This window comes from Saprolegnia parasitica (genome assembly GCF_000151545.1).
Source record: "Saprolegnia parasitica CBS 223.65 unplaced genomic scaffold supercont2.2, whole genome shotgun sequence".
In the NCBI taxonomy this organism is placed as follows: domain Eukaryota; phylum Oomycota; class Saprolegniomycetes; order Saprolegniales; family Saprolegniaceae; genus Saprolegnia; species Saprolegnia parasitica.
The window spans coordinates 1,105,210-1,116,905 of record NW_012156396.1 but is presented as its reverse complement, the minus strand read 5'-3'; the positions used below and the strand labels follow the sequence as shown (position 1 = coordinate 1,116,905).

The window sequence follows — 11,696 nt, the reverse complement described above, 5'->3', positions numbered from 1 at the left end:
GGCTCTGCGCCAAAAGCGCGGCGGCGCGTTCGGCAACGCGCTTCTGCCGCGCGAGCTCGGCCACGTCGGCGTCGGTCGGCTCAAACACGGGTGGATCGCGCGCCTTGAAAGGTTGATACTCGCGGCTCGCCGCTTCTTGTACTTTCTGAAGGCGCTGGTGCTTGCGTTCGCGCGTCTTGGCCTCGTTCTCCAGCAGACCTACGTGCACATGCGTTTTCCGACATCTCGGACGCGACCGCGCACCCGTAAACGGTGTTGCGTGCTTGGCGCGCTCGAGCTTGGCGCGCGCGTCGGCGGCGCGCGCGGCCTCTTCTTGCTGCGCTCGCTCCTTCCTGTTACACGTATTTGAATGAGTCGCTCGCTGCATTGCGCGTCGTACGCTTCAAAGAACGAGCCGTGCCGCTTCCGGTTGGAACTCGCAGTCTCCTCCGACAAGAACGAAGAGTGGACGCCTACACACGTTCAGGGATCCGTCGCCACGCAGCATGAGCATAGTACTCGAGATGCGGGTCGCCCACGTGCTTGGCGGTGCATCGTCGTCCGACGCGGGGTTAGCTGCGTGGCGTTCTCGGCGCTTGGTGCTAGCGCTGCTTGTCGGACTTGCGCACGGCTACGCAGGTGATGCTACGTTCACGATTCAAATTGCAGGTAGGAATGTACCTCGGGCTCTTCGACGATGTCGTCGAACCCAGGCGGCTCGTCCTCGATCGAACTCGCGGTTCGCGGCCCCGCTATGTCAAAATCGGGTGGCGCCGACTCGTCGCCGTGGATGTCGTTGAAGAACGACTCGCCGGCGTCAATGACAAGGTCGCGCTTCTTGGTCGCCTTTGGCCGCGACGATTGGGGCGTTGGATGCACTTTGGCCGGCTGCTCCCACAACAGCGCTTCGAGCTGTTTGGCTTTGGCCTCGGCGGCGTTCTTCTCCTGGATGAGACGCTCGACCACTGCCAAGTCTCGCTCTTGAGCCTAAGAACTTATATAAATACTTGAAGGCGATGGCAGGTGCTACAGCTTTAAAGGCAGCAATCTTCTTCATGAGCGCCGCGGTTGGTGACGCACGCTTGTCGATATCGCGCTTCATCTGCTCGATAGGGCTCTCAACAGTCGGTGCTTGGTTAGTCGGTGGCCGTGCGGGCGGCGGTGCGCGCATCACGGGTCGTCGGTGGCCCTGCCTGAAGTGTTAGACACGGAGCCGCACTGCCTCGTAGGACGTACATGGACTTCCAGAGCAGCTTCAAACGCTGTTTTCGTGCCGGCGCCTTTGGCCTTGGATCGTTTTGCCTTGAGCTCGCGAATGATCCGGGCTCGGTCCTCGCCCTAACCGATCGTCGTCACACTCGTCAAAGCAGCTTGGCGACGGTACGTCTTTGGCTGTCGCGTCAGCATCCATGTAGCGGTAGTGAGTCGAGACAGCGTCAAAGTGACGCGCCACAGGAACTGTCGTCCGCGACTGCAGCGCCGCGCTCTGAACCATCACCTTGGTGCTCGCGTCCATTTTGCTATAAATACCGCGAGTCGATTGTCAACACCGGCAGCATCCATATATTCGGGTTGAGATTCCTCTCGGACTACTTGTATCAGACGAATAGCGTGAGCAAACATACATACGACCTACTTGACCACGTTCGGTACGTCACCGAAGTAGGCTCAACTTGCCCTTGGTAGGACAGATTTTCTGACGGGCAGGCGTCGTGTCATATCCATATATTTGAAGGATTCAACCCAAGCGTTCCGCAGCGCAGGATGGTCAACTGGTTGCGCCGAAGCGTCTTCGCCAAGCTACTCGTGGTCATTTCTATGCGCAGTCTACTTCAAAAAGCGCTTCTCTTCTGTCCACAGCCGCTCAAACGCGCCGCCTTGCGGGTGGGTTCTGTGGCTGCTGCCACGTGTATCCGGATGCCCATCATGGATTCCAGCCAATCACAGCGCAGAGACCACCGAGATCGTACATCGTCCAATCCAATGTACGATACGATCATTCTTTATACTGACAACAAGTAGATTGGAATGTACGGTACGTACGAAAAGAAGCCAAGGGTGCTACAAGATTATTCGGGTTGAAGACACCCACGGAGATCGGTTTTTGGGAGAGGTCCGATTGCGACATCACATTCGATTCTCTCGACCCATGGTTCCAGCGTGCTTGAACGCGGCCCTCGGCGAGCCGCTGCCCGACGACGTCCACGCGGTCTCGGTCTCGATGCCCAAGTGGAGCCACGTCGAGCGCTACGAGCAGGGCTGCCCGGAGCTCCATGCGTCGCTGCGCAGCGGGTACCCGCGCTTCGTCTACCATGGGTACGTCAAGGATCTCAATGGCTGGTGCACCAAGTACGTCGACAATGAGTCGCAGACGGCCCGCGTCCTCCCGACGCAAGCGGTCGCCAAGCGCTGCGAGGCCTTCCTCCACCGCAGCTTCCCGGACGCCGCCATCGACATCGTCCCACTGCACGCATGCGACGCCCACGCGATCGTGCTCCCTACGATCGCAGCCGCTTGCTTCAAGGCCTTTTGGCAACACAGCGGTGAGATCACGTCGTCGCGCCTCGCCGAGCACGTCTTGAACGCAGTGTCGAATGGCACGCCCTCGCCGTCTCGTATGGATGGCACGCCGACGCATGCGTTGCTGCGTGACCGCATCGGTAGCCTCTACGACGTCCCGAGCGACCACGTCAATTTGTACCCGTCCGGCATGGCGTCCATCTTTGCCGCCTTTCGGCTCGTCCAGAAACTCCGCGGCCACCTGCCCGGCAAGACGATTCTCGTCGGGTTCCCGTACCTCGATACGCTCAAAATGCTGCGGCGATCCGAGTGGAGCACGGGCGACGTCCTATTCTTCCCGCGCGGCGACGCGGCCGACCTCGACGCCATCGATGCGATCGACCACATGCATGCGATCTTCACCGAGTTCCCGAGCAACCCGTTGCTCCACAGCACCGATTTACCGCGCCTCGCCGCCATTGCGCACCGGCACAACACGCTGCTCGTCGTCGACGACACGGTCGGCTCGTACAACGTCAACGTACGTTCCGATGCGAACTCTCCGCGTCTTCACACGTGCTTAGGTGTTGCGCGAAACGAACGGCCACGCGGCAGACCTCGTCGCCACCAGCCTGACCAAGATCTTTAGCGGAACGGGCACGGTCATGGGCGGCTCGCTGGTTGCCAACCCGTCATCGCCCCTTCTCGACACGCTTCTCGGAGCGCTGGCCGGCGATAGCTTTCTCTTTGAAGACGACGCGGCCGCGCTCCTTCACGACTCGGACGACCTCGCGGCGCGGCTTACGCGTGTGAATGCAACCGCAGCGTCCGTGGCGTCGCGGCTCGAGTCGCACCCGAAAGTCGAGCGTATCTTCTACCCCAAGTACGTCGACACATTGGCGTACGAGCACTTCAACTTGGCAGCGGCGGCGACCGACGCGCACGGCCCGCTCCTCTCGGTCGTGCTGCACGGAGGCCAAGCGGCCGCCAAGGTACAGAGACATTAGCATGTAAACCTCAGAGCTCATGGACGGGTAGGCGTTCTACGACGCGCTGACGTTTGCAAAGGGCCCGAGCTTGGGCACCAACTTTACGCTCTCGTGCCCGTATACGCTCCTCGCGCACTACGACGAGCTCGACTACGTCGAATCCTGCGGCGTGCCCCGCGACCTCATCCGCATCTCGATTGGCCTCGAAGCCGTCGACGAGATCTGGTCGATTCTAGAAGCCGCTTTTGCCTGTTGTTAAGCGAATTGCATGCATGTTCATATCGATGCGAGAATGCTTTGCGAAGCGGTGGGCGTCGGAGTAGCACACGCAAATTACGAGCCCGGGAGATCTCGCGGTCGCATTAGCTTGAGCCGCTTATCCCGCACTATCTATCTGGGGTTGTTGTCTATTTCAAGTGCTTGAAGATCTGCGGCGCAGCGCACTTGTCGACGCACTTCAACAGGTCAAAGTACTGGCCGTCGCAGCCGCCCTTGCCAGCGACGCGGTCCAGGCACGCGTTGTACTCCTTGACGACCGGCGCGCACTTGGACTCGCAGCCCTTGCGGATTTCCGGGTAGATGTCAACGGGATCTTCGCCAGCCTACATCATGCGGACCATGAGCGTCTCCTTCGTGCGCTAGACTCTTCTACCATGGTGCTTGTCGTCTTCGTTCGCAGCCAAACAAAAATGCAACCAGTCAGTGGGGCCGGCCCACTTAAGTGCGCTCTCGGACACACTCGGGGTTTGTATTGGCTAATCCCACGCAACCCAGCGCGCGGACGCACAAAAACGCACTGCTCGAAATAGCCGCCCCCGGCCCAGTGCACTCCATGCTAGCGTCCGTTGCGCTCCTCGTCCATTCAAGACGACAAGCGATCTTCCCAAGTCTTCGTTCGCCACGTCCTCGGTCGGCGCGGCTCAGTCCTGCGCAGACGCTTTATACTTGCAGTGCTGTTGCCGTCAAGGGCAAAATGCATTTCCCGCCTTTTTCACGCGGCGCTGTCGCCTTTCCCATGGCTCTTGCTAGGGTGTCGCGTCAGCGTATATGCTGTGTGCACATGTACCGCTCCGCACCCTCGCGCATGCGTGCCTCTTGACGGTTTGGAGGTCCATGGGCGAAGGCTTCGTTGGGCTTCGCTGCGGCCGGCCCGCGCCCGCTGGCCATCTGGGTGCAACTAGCCGGCGCTGAAAAACCTGTGACATTGAATGTCGCACTTGCCTCTGGCTGCACCTATCGAGTCTGAGAGGTTTGTGTTTGCGGTGGCGACGGGTGGCATTGTCCTCTTGACTGGTCGGGAAAAATGTTGTCGCGCCTCGTAGCTTCTGTCGCGCGCCGGGCGCCGACGGCCCGCGCGATGAGCGGCGGCGCCATCTCGCAGCACCGGGACACGCCCGACAACACGAAGGAGACGCCGTTCGACTTTAGCGAGGAGAACTACGTCAAGGTCCACGCGATCCTGTCGCGGTACCCGGAGAACTACAAGGCGTCGGCGATCATCCCGCTGCTCGACCTCGCCCAGCGCCAGCACGGCGGGTGGCTCCCGCTCGCGGCCATGAACAAGGTCGCGCGCATCACGGAGGTCAAGCCCATCCAGGTGTACGAGGTCGCGACGTTCTACACCATGTTCAACCGCGAGAAGGTCGGCAAGTACTTTATCCAGCTCTGCGGCACGACGCCGTGCATGATTTGCGGCTCGGAAGAGATCAAGAAGACGATCGAGTCGCACCTCGGCATCAAGGAGGGCGAGACGACGGCCGACGAGCTCTTTACGCTCCGCGAAGTCGAGTGCCTCGGCGCGTGCGCCAACGCGCCCATGGTGCAGATCAACGACGACTTTTACGAAAACTTGACGCCGCAGACGACGCGCGAGCTCCTCGACGCGTGTAAGGCGGGCAAGGCGCCGGCCATGAACAAGTGGGGCTCGCTCCCGATGAACGGCCAGCTCTCGTGCGAAGGCCCGCAGGGCAAGACGACGCTCAAGTGGGAGCACCCGCCGGCCGGCTTCAAGATGCGCCCCGACTCGGACCTCGTGCCCAAGGTCGACCCCAAGACGATCAAGGAAGAAATGTTGTACTAAGCGTCGTCGACGAGATAGAACCGCGCGTCCCAAATATATAAATCGGAGCCAACGACCATGCATTGTTGTTGTCCTTGCCGTCAACGTCGTCTCGACTACGACTACACTTTGGTTGGTCCCATGCACACACATGACATACTAAGTACAGGGAGAAGACGAGGCGTGGTATTGCAGGTACAAGTTACTTCTTCTTGGCAGCCGCCTTTTGCATCTTAACGGCCTGGTGGTTGACCTTGGCGTCCTGGACGAACGGGAGGAAGGTCACGCCGCCCATGAAGGGGACGAGCACGTCCGGGACGCGGACACCCTCAGGCGTCTGGTTGTTCTCCAAGATGCAGCAGATCGTGCGCGTCGTCGCGCAGAGCGTCGCGTTGAGCAAATGCACGTACTTCTTTTCGGTCTGGTTCATCTTCTTGCCGCCGCAACGGATCTCCATCGCACGCGCCTGGTAGTCGGTGCAGTTGGAGGCCGAGACAAGCTCACGGAACTCGGCGTACGCCGGGAACCACGCTTCCAAGTCATACTTCTTGGTCGCGGCGTTGTTGAGCTCGCCCGAGACGATGTTGATGACGCGGTACGGGAGGCCGAGCGACTGGTAGAACGCCTCGGCGGTCGAGATCATCTCCTGGAGCATCTCTTCCGACTTCTCCGGCTCGCACAAGACAAACTGCTCGACCTTCTCGAACTGGTGCACGCGGAAGATACCCCACGTGTCCTTGCCGTGCGACCCCGCTTCCTTGCGGAAGCACGTCGACGAACCAGCATACCGGATCGGGAGCGACGACTCGGTGATCCATTCATCTAAGTGCGCATGTTAGCCTCGTTGGATGATGCCACATGTAGGACATACCCTTGTGGAAGCCGCACATGGGCTGCTCCGACGTCGCGATGAGGTACTTCTCATCCGAGGGATCGGCGCCCGTGACCTTGTACAGGGCTTCGTCAAACTCCGAGAGCTGCGCGACGCCGGCCATGACTTCCTTGTTCATAAAGTACGGGGGCTGGAGCAGCGTGTACTTGCGCTTCATAAGGAACGCCTGGCCGTACATGATCAACGCCTGGTTGAGCATGACACCGTAGCCCTTGAGGAAGTACGCGCGGTGGCCCGCGACAGCGACGCCCTTCTCCGGCTCGTAGCCGTCAATGCGGTGGAGCACTTCGTGGTGGTAGTGGAGCGCATCGTCGTGGGGGCGGCACGCACCCCACGTAGCAACAACTTCGTTGTCATCTTCGTTCTGCGAGACGGGCACCGACGGGTCGACGAGGTTGCCAATCTTGCTGAGCTCGCGATCGACGACGACCTTGATGGCGTCGGCCTCGGCCTTGGCTGCCGGCTCCGAGGCCGCCATGTCCTTGCGCTTCTGGATGAGCGGCTGGGCCTCGTCCTGCTTCTTGGCCTTGACGAGGTCCTTGATCTGCGCCTGGAGAGCGTTGATGTTCATCTTCATCGTCTCCCACTCGCCGTTCTTCTTGCGCCACTCCTCATCGAGGGCGATGACCTGGTCCACGAGGTCGACGCTCGCGAAGCGCTTCTTCTGGCTCTCGCGGACGATGTCGGGGTTGCCACCGCGCTCGACGCGGAGTTGGTTGATGTCAATGGGCATGATGGGGCTAGATGGAAGGAAGCGACTACAAGACTGGCACCCGACTCCACGCCAGCGAAAACCCCAGGATTTCAACCAATCACAGCTCGTTAAAAATAGCCAATCACACGGCGCGCCCATCGACATCGGCCCGCCCGCAGAGACTTCCTGTGGCCCTCTCGCGGTTCGCGGTGGCCGGCTCTGCGAGTGTACGGCATGTCGTCCGCCGGCACGCCGCAAGAAGCACGTATTCGCACGTACTTCAGAATGACTACGTAGTACGTTTGCTATCAACTAAAAGGATTCCATGTCGACTAATCCAGTCGGGCTTTACTGTAGTACGAGATGTTTGGTTCGTAGTGCAAAGTGGCCGCCTGCCCGTTGGGAAGGCCGTGGGAGTCCGTTGGGAAGGCCGTGGGAGTTCGTTGGGAGGCAACGCCAGTGAGATGCATCCAGTGATTTGATGTTTGATTGGGATGTGCGCCAATCACAGTGCAGCATGCTGAGGAGCCAATGAGCGCCTTGCGATCTTACACTAGACGCAGTGGTTCGGGAGGAAGAAAGGGGCCAGTGACGATACCGCTGGCGTGGGCTGGTCCGTCGCGAGCAAGTGTAAAGGCGGGGTTATATGTTGCGCGGCGACATCATGGTGGCGCCAGAGGTCGGAGCATAGACGAGGAATGTTAAGTTGGTAGGATTTCACTTTTAGCCATGTCGCTGCGCGCAGCATCACGCACACAACCTCCACGCGATCTTCTATCACTTCTTGAAAGATCGCGTTGGTAGGTTCAAAGCAACCCTGGTTTCGCAGCGTATTTCGCAGATATGTAATACGATTCATGCGCCTAATCGGGGCGGACGCAGCAGGTCGAGTCGCAGGTCCGAGCATGCGCCATACAGTAAAAGGCGAAGCGAGGTAGCTTGCAGCAGTAGGATTTATGTTCACGCTTGCAAAGCCTGCTCCAACTTGAATGCAAGTGGGCGGACCTCGCACGCCCGTCGGACTAGATTCGGCGAGGAATCTGCACGTGTTGTGGTATAGCGCCACACGGCAAACAAAGGAGGTTGGGCGGTGCTTTAAAAACACCACGTCGTGTCCACCGTAATCGCAGGCGCCGATCGCCATCACCTCGTGCGATCTTCTTCCTTGACGCTAAAAGATTGGTACGTGATGTCTACGTACGCGTGTGTTTGCGAGCGGATCCGCAGCTTCCTCCGAGACCACCATCATCCCATCGTATACGATCCGATGCTACTACCATTGCGGTGAGCGGCCGCGGGCGTTCTCACGCGATCTCGCGTTGATCCCCTAGTTACAAGGTGGTATCTCTGTCGCAAAGTACAGTGCATAAACGGAAGATCTAGAACGTTGCGCAACATAAAACTATAAATATTTAAAAATTGTCGTACCGGCAGGCAACTCATTCTCATTCGTCAAGTGTGTGCCGTCCACAAAGCGTGCGGAGGTACCGGTAGGAGTGTGGACTAGCGATCCGCAAGTGCAACCATATGTCCTGAATAGGACGTATAGCGAGATTCCCGCAACTGGTAAAATCGAACACGCCTTTAAGAGCTCGTCAGCTGCGAACGGGTAAGCCGACGATGTCTACGACGCAACAAATGCACGCGAGTCGCGGCCATCCCTCGGCCGTCTTTTAGCTTTCGTTCAATGTGACGACACCGGAGACGCAAGGGCCGCACGTTTCGACGTGTCCCACACAGCGACACCGCGCTTGGTCTGAAACGCCTCGCTGCAGTGCCATCCCATCCCATACGAGGCTGTGCACGTCGGCATCTCCGGCCACGATCTGCGCCACTGCAGGTTTCGGCAACGCCTTAAGTAGTCGTGGATCAGACGTGTGCCGCAGAGAGGCTACACGTGGCGGCGCCACGCGACGGGTGAGATGCCTGGTTTTCCCGGCCACTTCAAATGAAACGGATAGTAGCTCGTTCGTTCTTGAGTGACACCCAGGGGGTAGGCGCTGACCACATACACCTAGCTACGTCCGCCCAGCTTGTCCGCCCGAGATCGAGGCGACGCCTGTTGATTTCGCACCAGGCAAGCGAGCCACATGGCACCAATTTGCGTTGTATATCCGATTCCGATATCGGCCCTCGGCCGTGGCCGTAATACAGTAGCGCTGCAGAGGCTAGTGACTCCTTGAGCACGCCAGCGTCTCGGTACGAAGCATGAGTAGCACCTTTGTGGCCGCTTGCGCTTCAACTCGGTCGCGTATGTCGTAATAAAATGCATGGGAGGATACCATTGAAAACGCCGATAATATTTTAATGATGGCCCAAAACTGATACGGCGATCGTATACGATTTCAAGTATCACATGGGCCTCGACGGCCGTGGGGACAATAAAAAACCAATGGATTTTAATGCCATCGGGTGCCATTGCGGGAAAGCGCTGCATCATCTCGTTCGCCGAGCAGATTGCCATTTTCCATTTTGCCTCTTGCCATGCAGTCGTCGTCGTCGTCGCCATACCAGCTCCACATCCAGCTGCCGTCGTCGCACCACGCCAACTACATGCAGCAGCACATGTACCAGTGCATGCCGGGCACGCCGACGCCGTCCGAGGCCGTCGACTCGGGCATGTCGGGCGACGAGTCGCCGTCCGAGTCGCGCAAGTCGCGCGAGATGGCACCGTTCTTGCGCAATTTGCGCAACATGCTCGAGCGCGAAAACCCCGAAGTGCTGCGCTGGTCCAAGGACGGCACGGCCTTTGAGATCCACGACATGGACGAGATGATGAACACGGTGCTGCCCAAGTACTTCAAGCACAAAAATACACGTCGTTCCAGCGCCAGCTCAACTACTTCAACTTTAAAAAGTGGACCAAGAGCCGCGCCAACGTGTGCACGTTCAGCAACGAGTACTTTACGCGCCACGAGCCGTACCGGAGCACGCTCATTACGCGCAAGAAGAGCATGAGCTCGCAGAAGGAGGCGCTCGCGGCCGACGACGACCACCACCACCACCACAACCACGAAGAGAAGGTGCTCTCGCGCAAGAACTCGGCGCACCGCCTTCCGCGCACGCCGAGCAGCGGCTGCAGCACACCGACCGGCTACTACTCGTGCGACTCGCCTGTCGCGATCAAGAAGGAGCACCTCGTCATCACGAACGGCAGCCTCGACTCGTCCTTCAACTCGATGAGCCTCCACAAGCAAAAGGCCGCGGTCATGGGCCAGAAGGCGTCGATGGACTGCTACGCGTCGCCGTACGAGAACAAGCACTTGACGCGCGTCATGGGCAAGAAGCAGCCAGCGCCGCAACGCGTCATGGCCGAAGACCTCACGGCAATGCACGACGAGCTCGACTGGATCGCCGACAGCGACCTCGAGAACATCCGCGACTCGGTCACGAGCCTCACGAGCACGCACTCGGGTGGCGAATGGGACGACAACGACATGAACTGGGTCGACCTCCTGCCCTACAACGACCCGTCGGCTTTTGAGTCGGGCAGCGACCAGTACATGCGCCAGCAGTTCGTGCCTGTCAATGGCATGGGTTACCACTACGCTGCCACGATCTAGACTCTTTGTTGTATATTATTTAATTGAATCGAACTGGAATTTTGACGATATGCGAGAGTCGACTGCGACAACGGCAACGGGCGCGATCGAACAAGCTTTTATGCAACCCTGCCGTGCCCATCTTCGCCCTGGTCGGCATTCTCGCCGCACTGGCCACCGATGCGCACGTGCCTGCCCACATACGTGGGCGTGGGACGATCCGCGCAGCTGGTCAACCAGCGCGGTGCCACGTCAGTTCGCTGGGTGGCGCGACGCAAGCTTCGGGAATGTAGTCCCACATCGAGGCTGCGTAATCGAAGCTCGCCGTGCGACCACACGAATGGTGGCTGGTCCCGACAGGCGATGCCGCTACTCCTCCTACACGACCACTTGACCACCCTTGCAGCATATACATCGCGCACGATCAACCACGCCTGCAAAATGATTCGAACGCAGCCAGGGACCGCACGATCGCAGCCGGCGGCGATAGCTACTCCTCCCGCGCTGGGTGTTGTTCCAACTGACTGTCGCCAATCCACTCTTCCTACCGTGTATTCCCTCGATGGCGAAACGAGATACTTTTTTCTGTCGTCTGTCGTCGCCGTCCACGCCACCCATCAAAGCCCTTTCTCGCAACCTTGCTACTTGGAGCCTAGCCTGCTCCCCTCCGTTTAAGGGGTAGGGCTAAACATCCTCGCTCGCGCCGGTGCTTCCTCCCAAGCGTTGGCATTCGTTCGTCGTCCAATCACTCACGACGGTGTCTCGTGCCTGTCTATGCCCACTGCAAGCTCGTACGGGGGAGCAGCACGTCGACGACTTCACGACAGCCGCAAGGTTAATTCTGCGAGGTTGCTCGAGCCGACTACCAGGTACAGAAAGAAGCCGCCCCTCAAGTAGCTCCGTAGCCGGCAAGACAAGTGACGTAGGTGCTCGGATGCAGGATTGCGTCGAGAGCTTGCGGGGTCGAATGGCATTCATGTTGCATCGTGGTTTAGGCGATGGATTGGCTTGCGTGTTTTTGTCGAGGCGCCTGAGCTCGAGG

General features: G+C 59.3%; 6 protein-coding genes across 6 annotated transcripts; 3 read left to right on the top strand and 3 right to left on the bottom strand.

The window, feature by feature from the left end:
* Positions 1-198: 198 nt before the first annotated feature.
* Positions 199-1,495, bottom strand: SPRG_01023 (hypothetical protein; the record flags this gene model as incomplete). Its single annotated transcript, XM_012339225.1, has 5 exons — positions 199-452; positions 499-610; positions 661-966; positions 1,216-1,317; positions 1,364-1,495. The coding sequence occupies 5 exons, from the start codon at positions 1,493-1,495 to the stop codon at positions 199-201; spliced, it is 906 nt and encodes a 301-aa protein (XP_012194615.1).
* A 561-nt stretch (positions 1,496-2,056) lies between these two features.
* Positions 2,057-3,726, top strand: SPRG_01022 (hypothetical protein; the record flags this gene model as incomplete). The annotated part of the gene is made up of 3 exons (XM_012339224.1): positions 2,057-3,019; positions 3,063-3,470; positions 3,517-3,726. Exons 1-3 carry the CDS (start codon positions 2,129-2,131, stop codon positions 3,724-3,726), a joined length of 1,509 nt encoding a protein of 502 aa, XP_012194614.1. The 5' UTR covers positions 2,057-2,128.
* SPRG_01021 (hypothetical protein) lies at positions 3,721-4,157 on the bottom strand. Its single transcript, XM_012339223.1, has 2 exons — positions 4,120-4,157; positions 3,721-4,069 (listed from the first exon to the last, which is right to left on the bottom strand). Exons 1-2 carry the CDS (start codon positions 4,120-4,122, stop codon positions 3,875-3,877), a joined length of 198 nt encoding a protein of 65 aa, XP_012194613.1. The 5' UTR covers positions 4,123-4,157; the 3' UTR covers positions 3,721-3,874.
* A 557-nt stretch (positions 4,158-4,714) lies between these two features.
* On the top strand, positions 4,715-5,616 carry SPRG_01020 (hypothetical protein). The gene has a single exon (XM_012339222.1). The coding sequence runs from the start codon at positions 4,771-4,773 to the stop codon at positions 5,545-5,547; it is 777 nt and encodes a 258-aa protein (XP_012194612.1). The 5' UTR covers positions 4,715-4,770; the 3' UTR covers positions 5,548-5,616.
* A 74-nt stretch (positions 5,617-5,690) lies between these two features.
* Positions 5,691-7,194, bottom strand: SPRG_01019 (seryl-tRNA synthetase). The gene is made up of 2 exons (XM_012339221.1): positions 6,398-7,194; positions 5,691-6,348 (listed from the first exon to the last, which is right to left on the bottom strand). The coding sequence occupies exons 1-2, from the start codon at positions 7,149-7,151 to the stop codon at positions 5,729-5,731; spliced, it is 1,374 nt and encodes a 457-aa protein (XP_012194611.1). The 5' UTR covers positions 7,152-7,194; the 3' UTR covers positions 5,691-5,728.
* Positions 7,195-9,596: 2,402 nt separating this feature from the next.
* SPRG_01018 (hypothetical protein) lies at positions 9,597-10,675 on the top strand (the record flags this gene model as incomplete). The annotated part of the gene is made up of 2 exons (XM_012339220.1): positions 9,597-9,896; positions 9,941-10,675. 2 exons carry the CDS (start codon positions 9,597-9,599, stop codon positions 10,673-10,675), a joined length of 1,035 nt encoding a protein of 344 aa, XP_012194610.1.
* Positions 10,676-11,696: the final 1,021 nt, after the last annotated feature.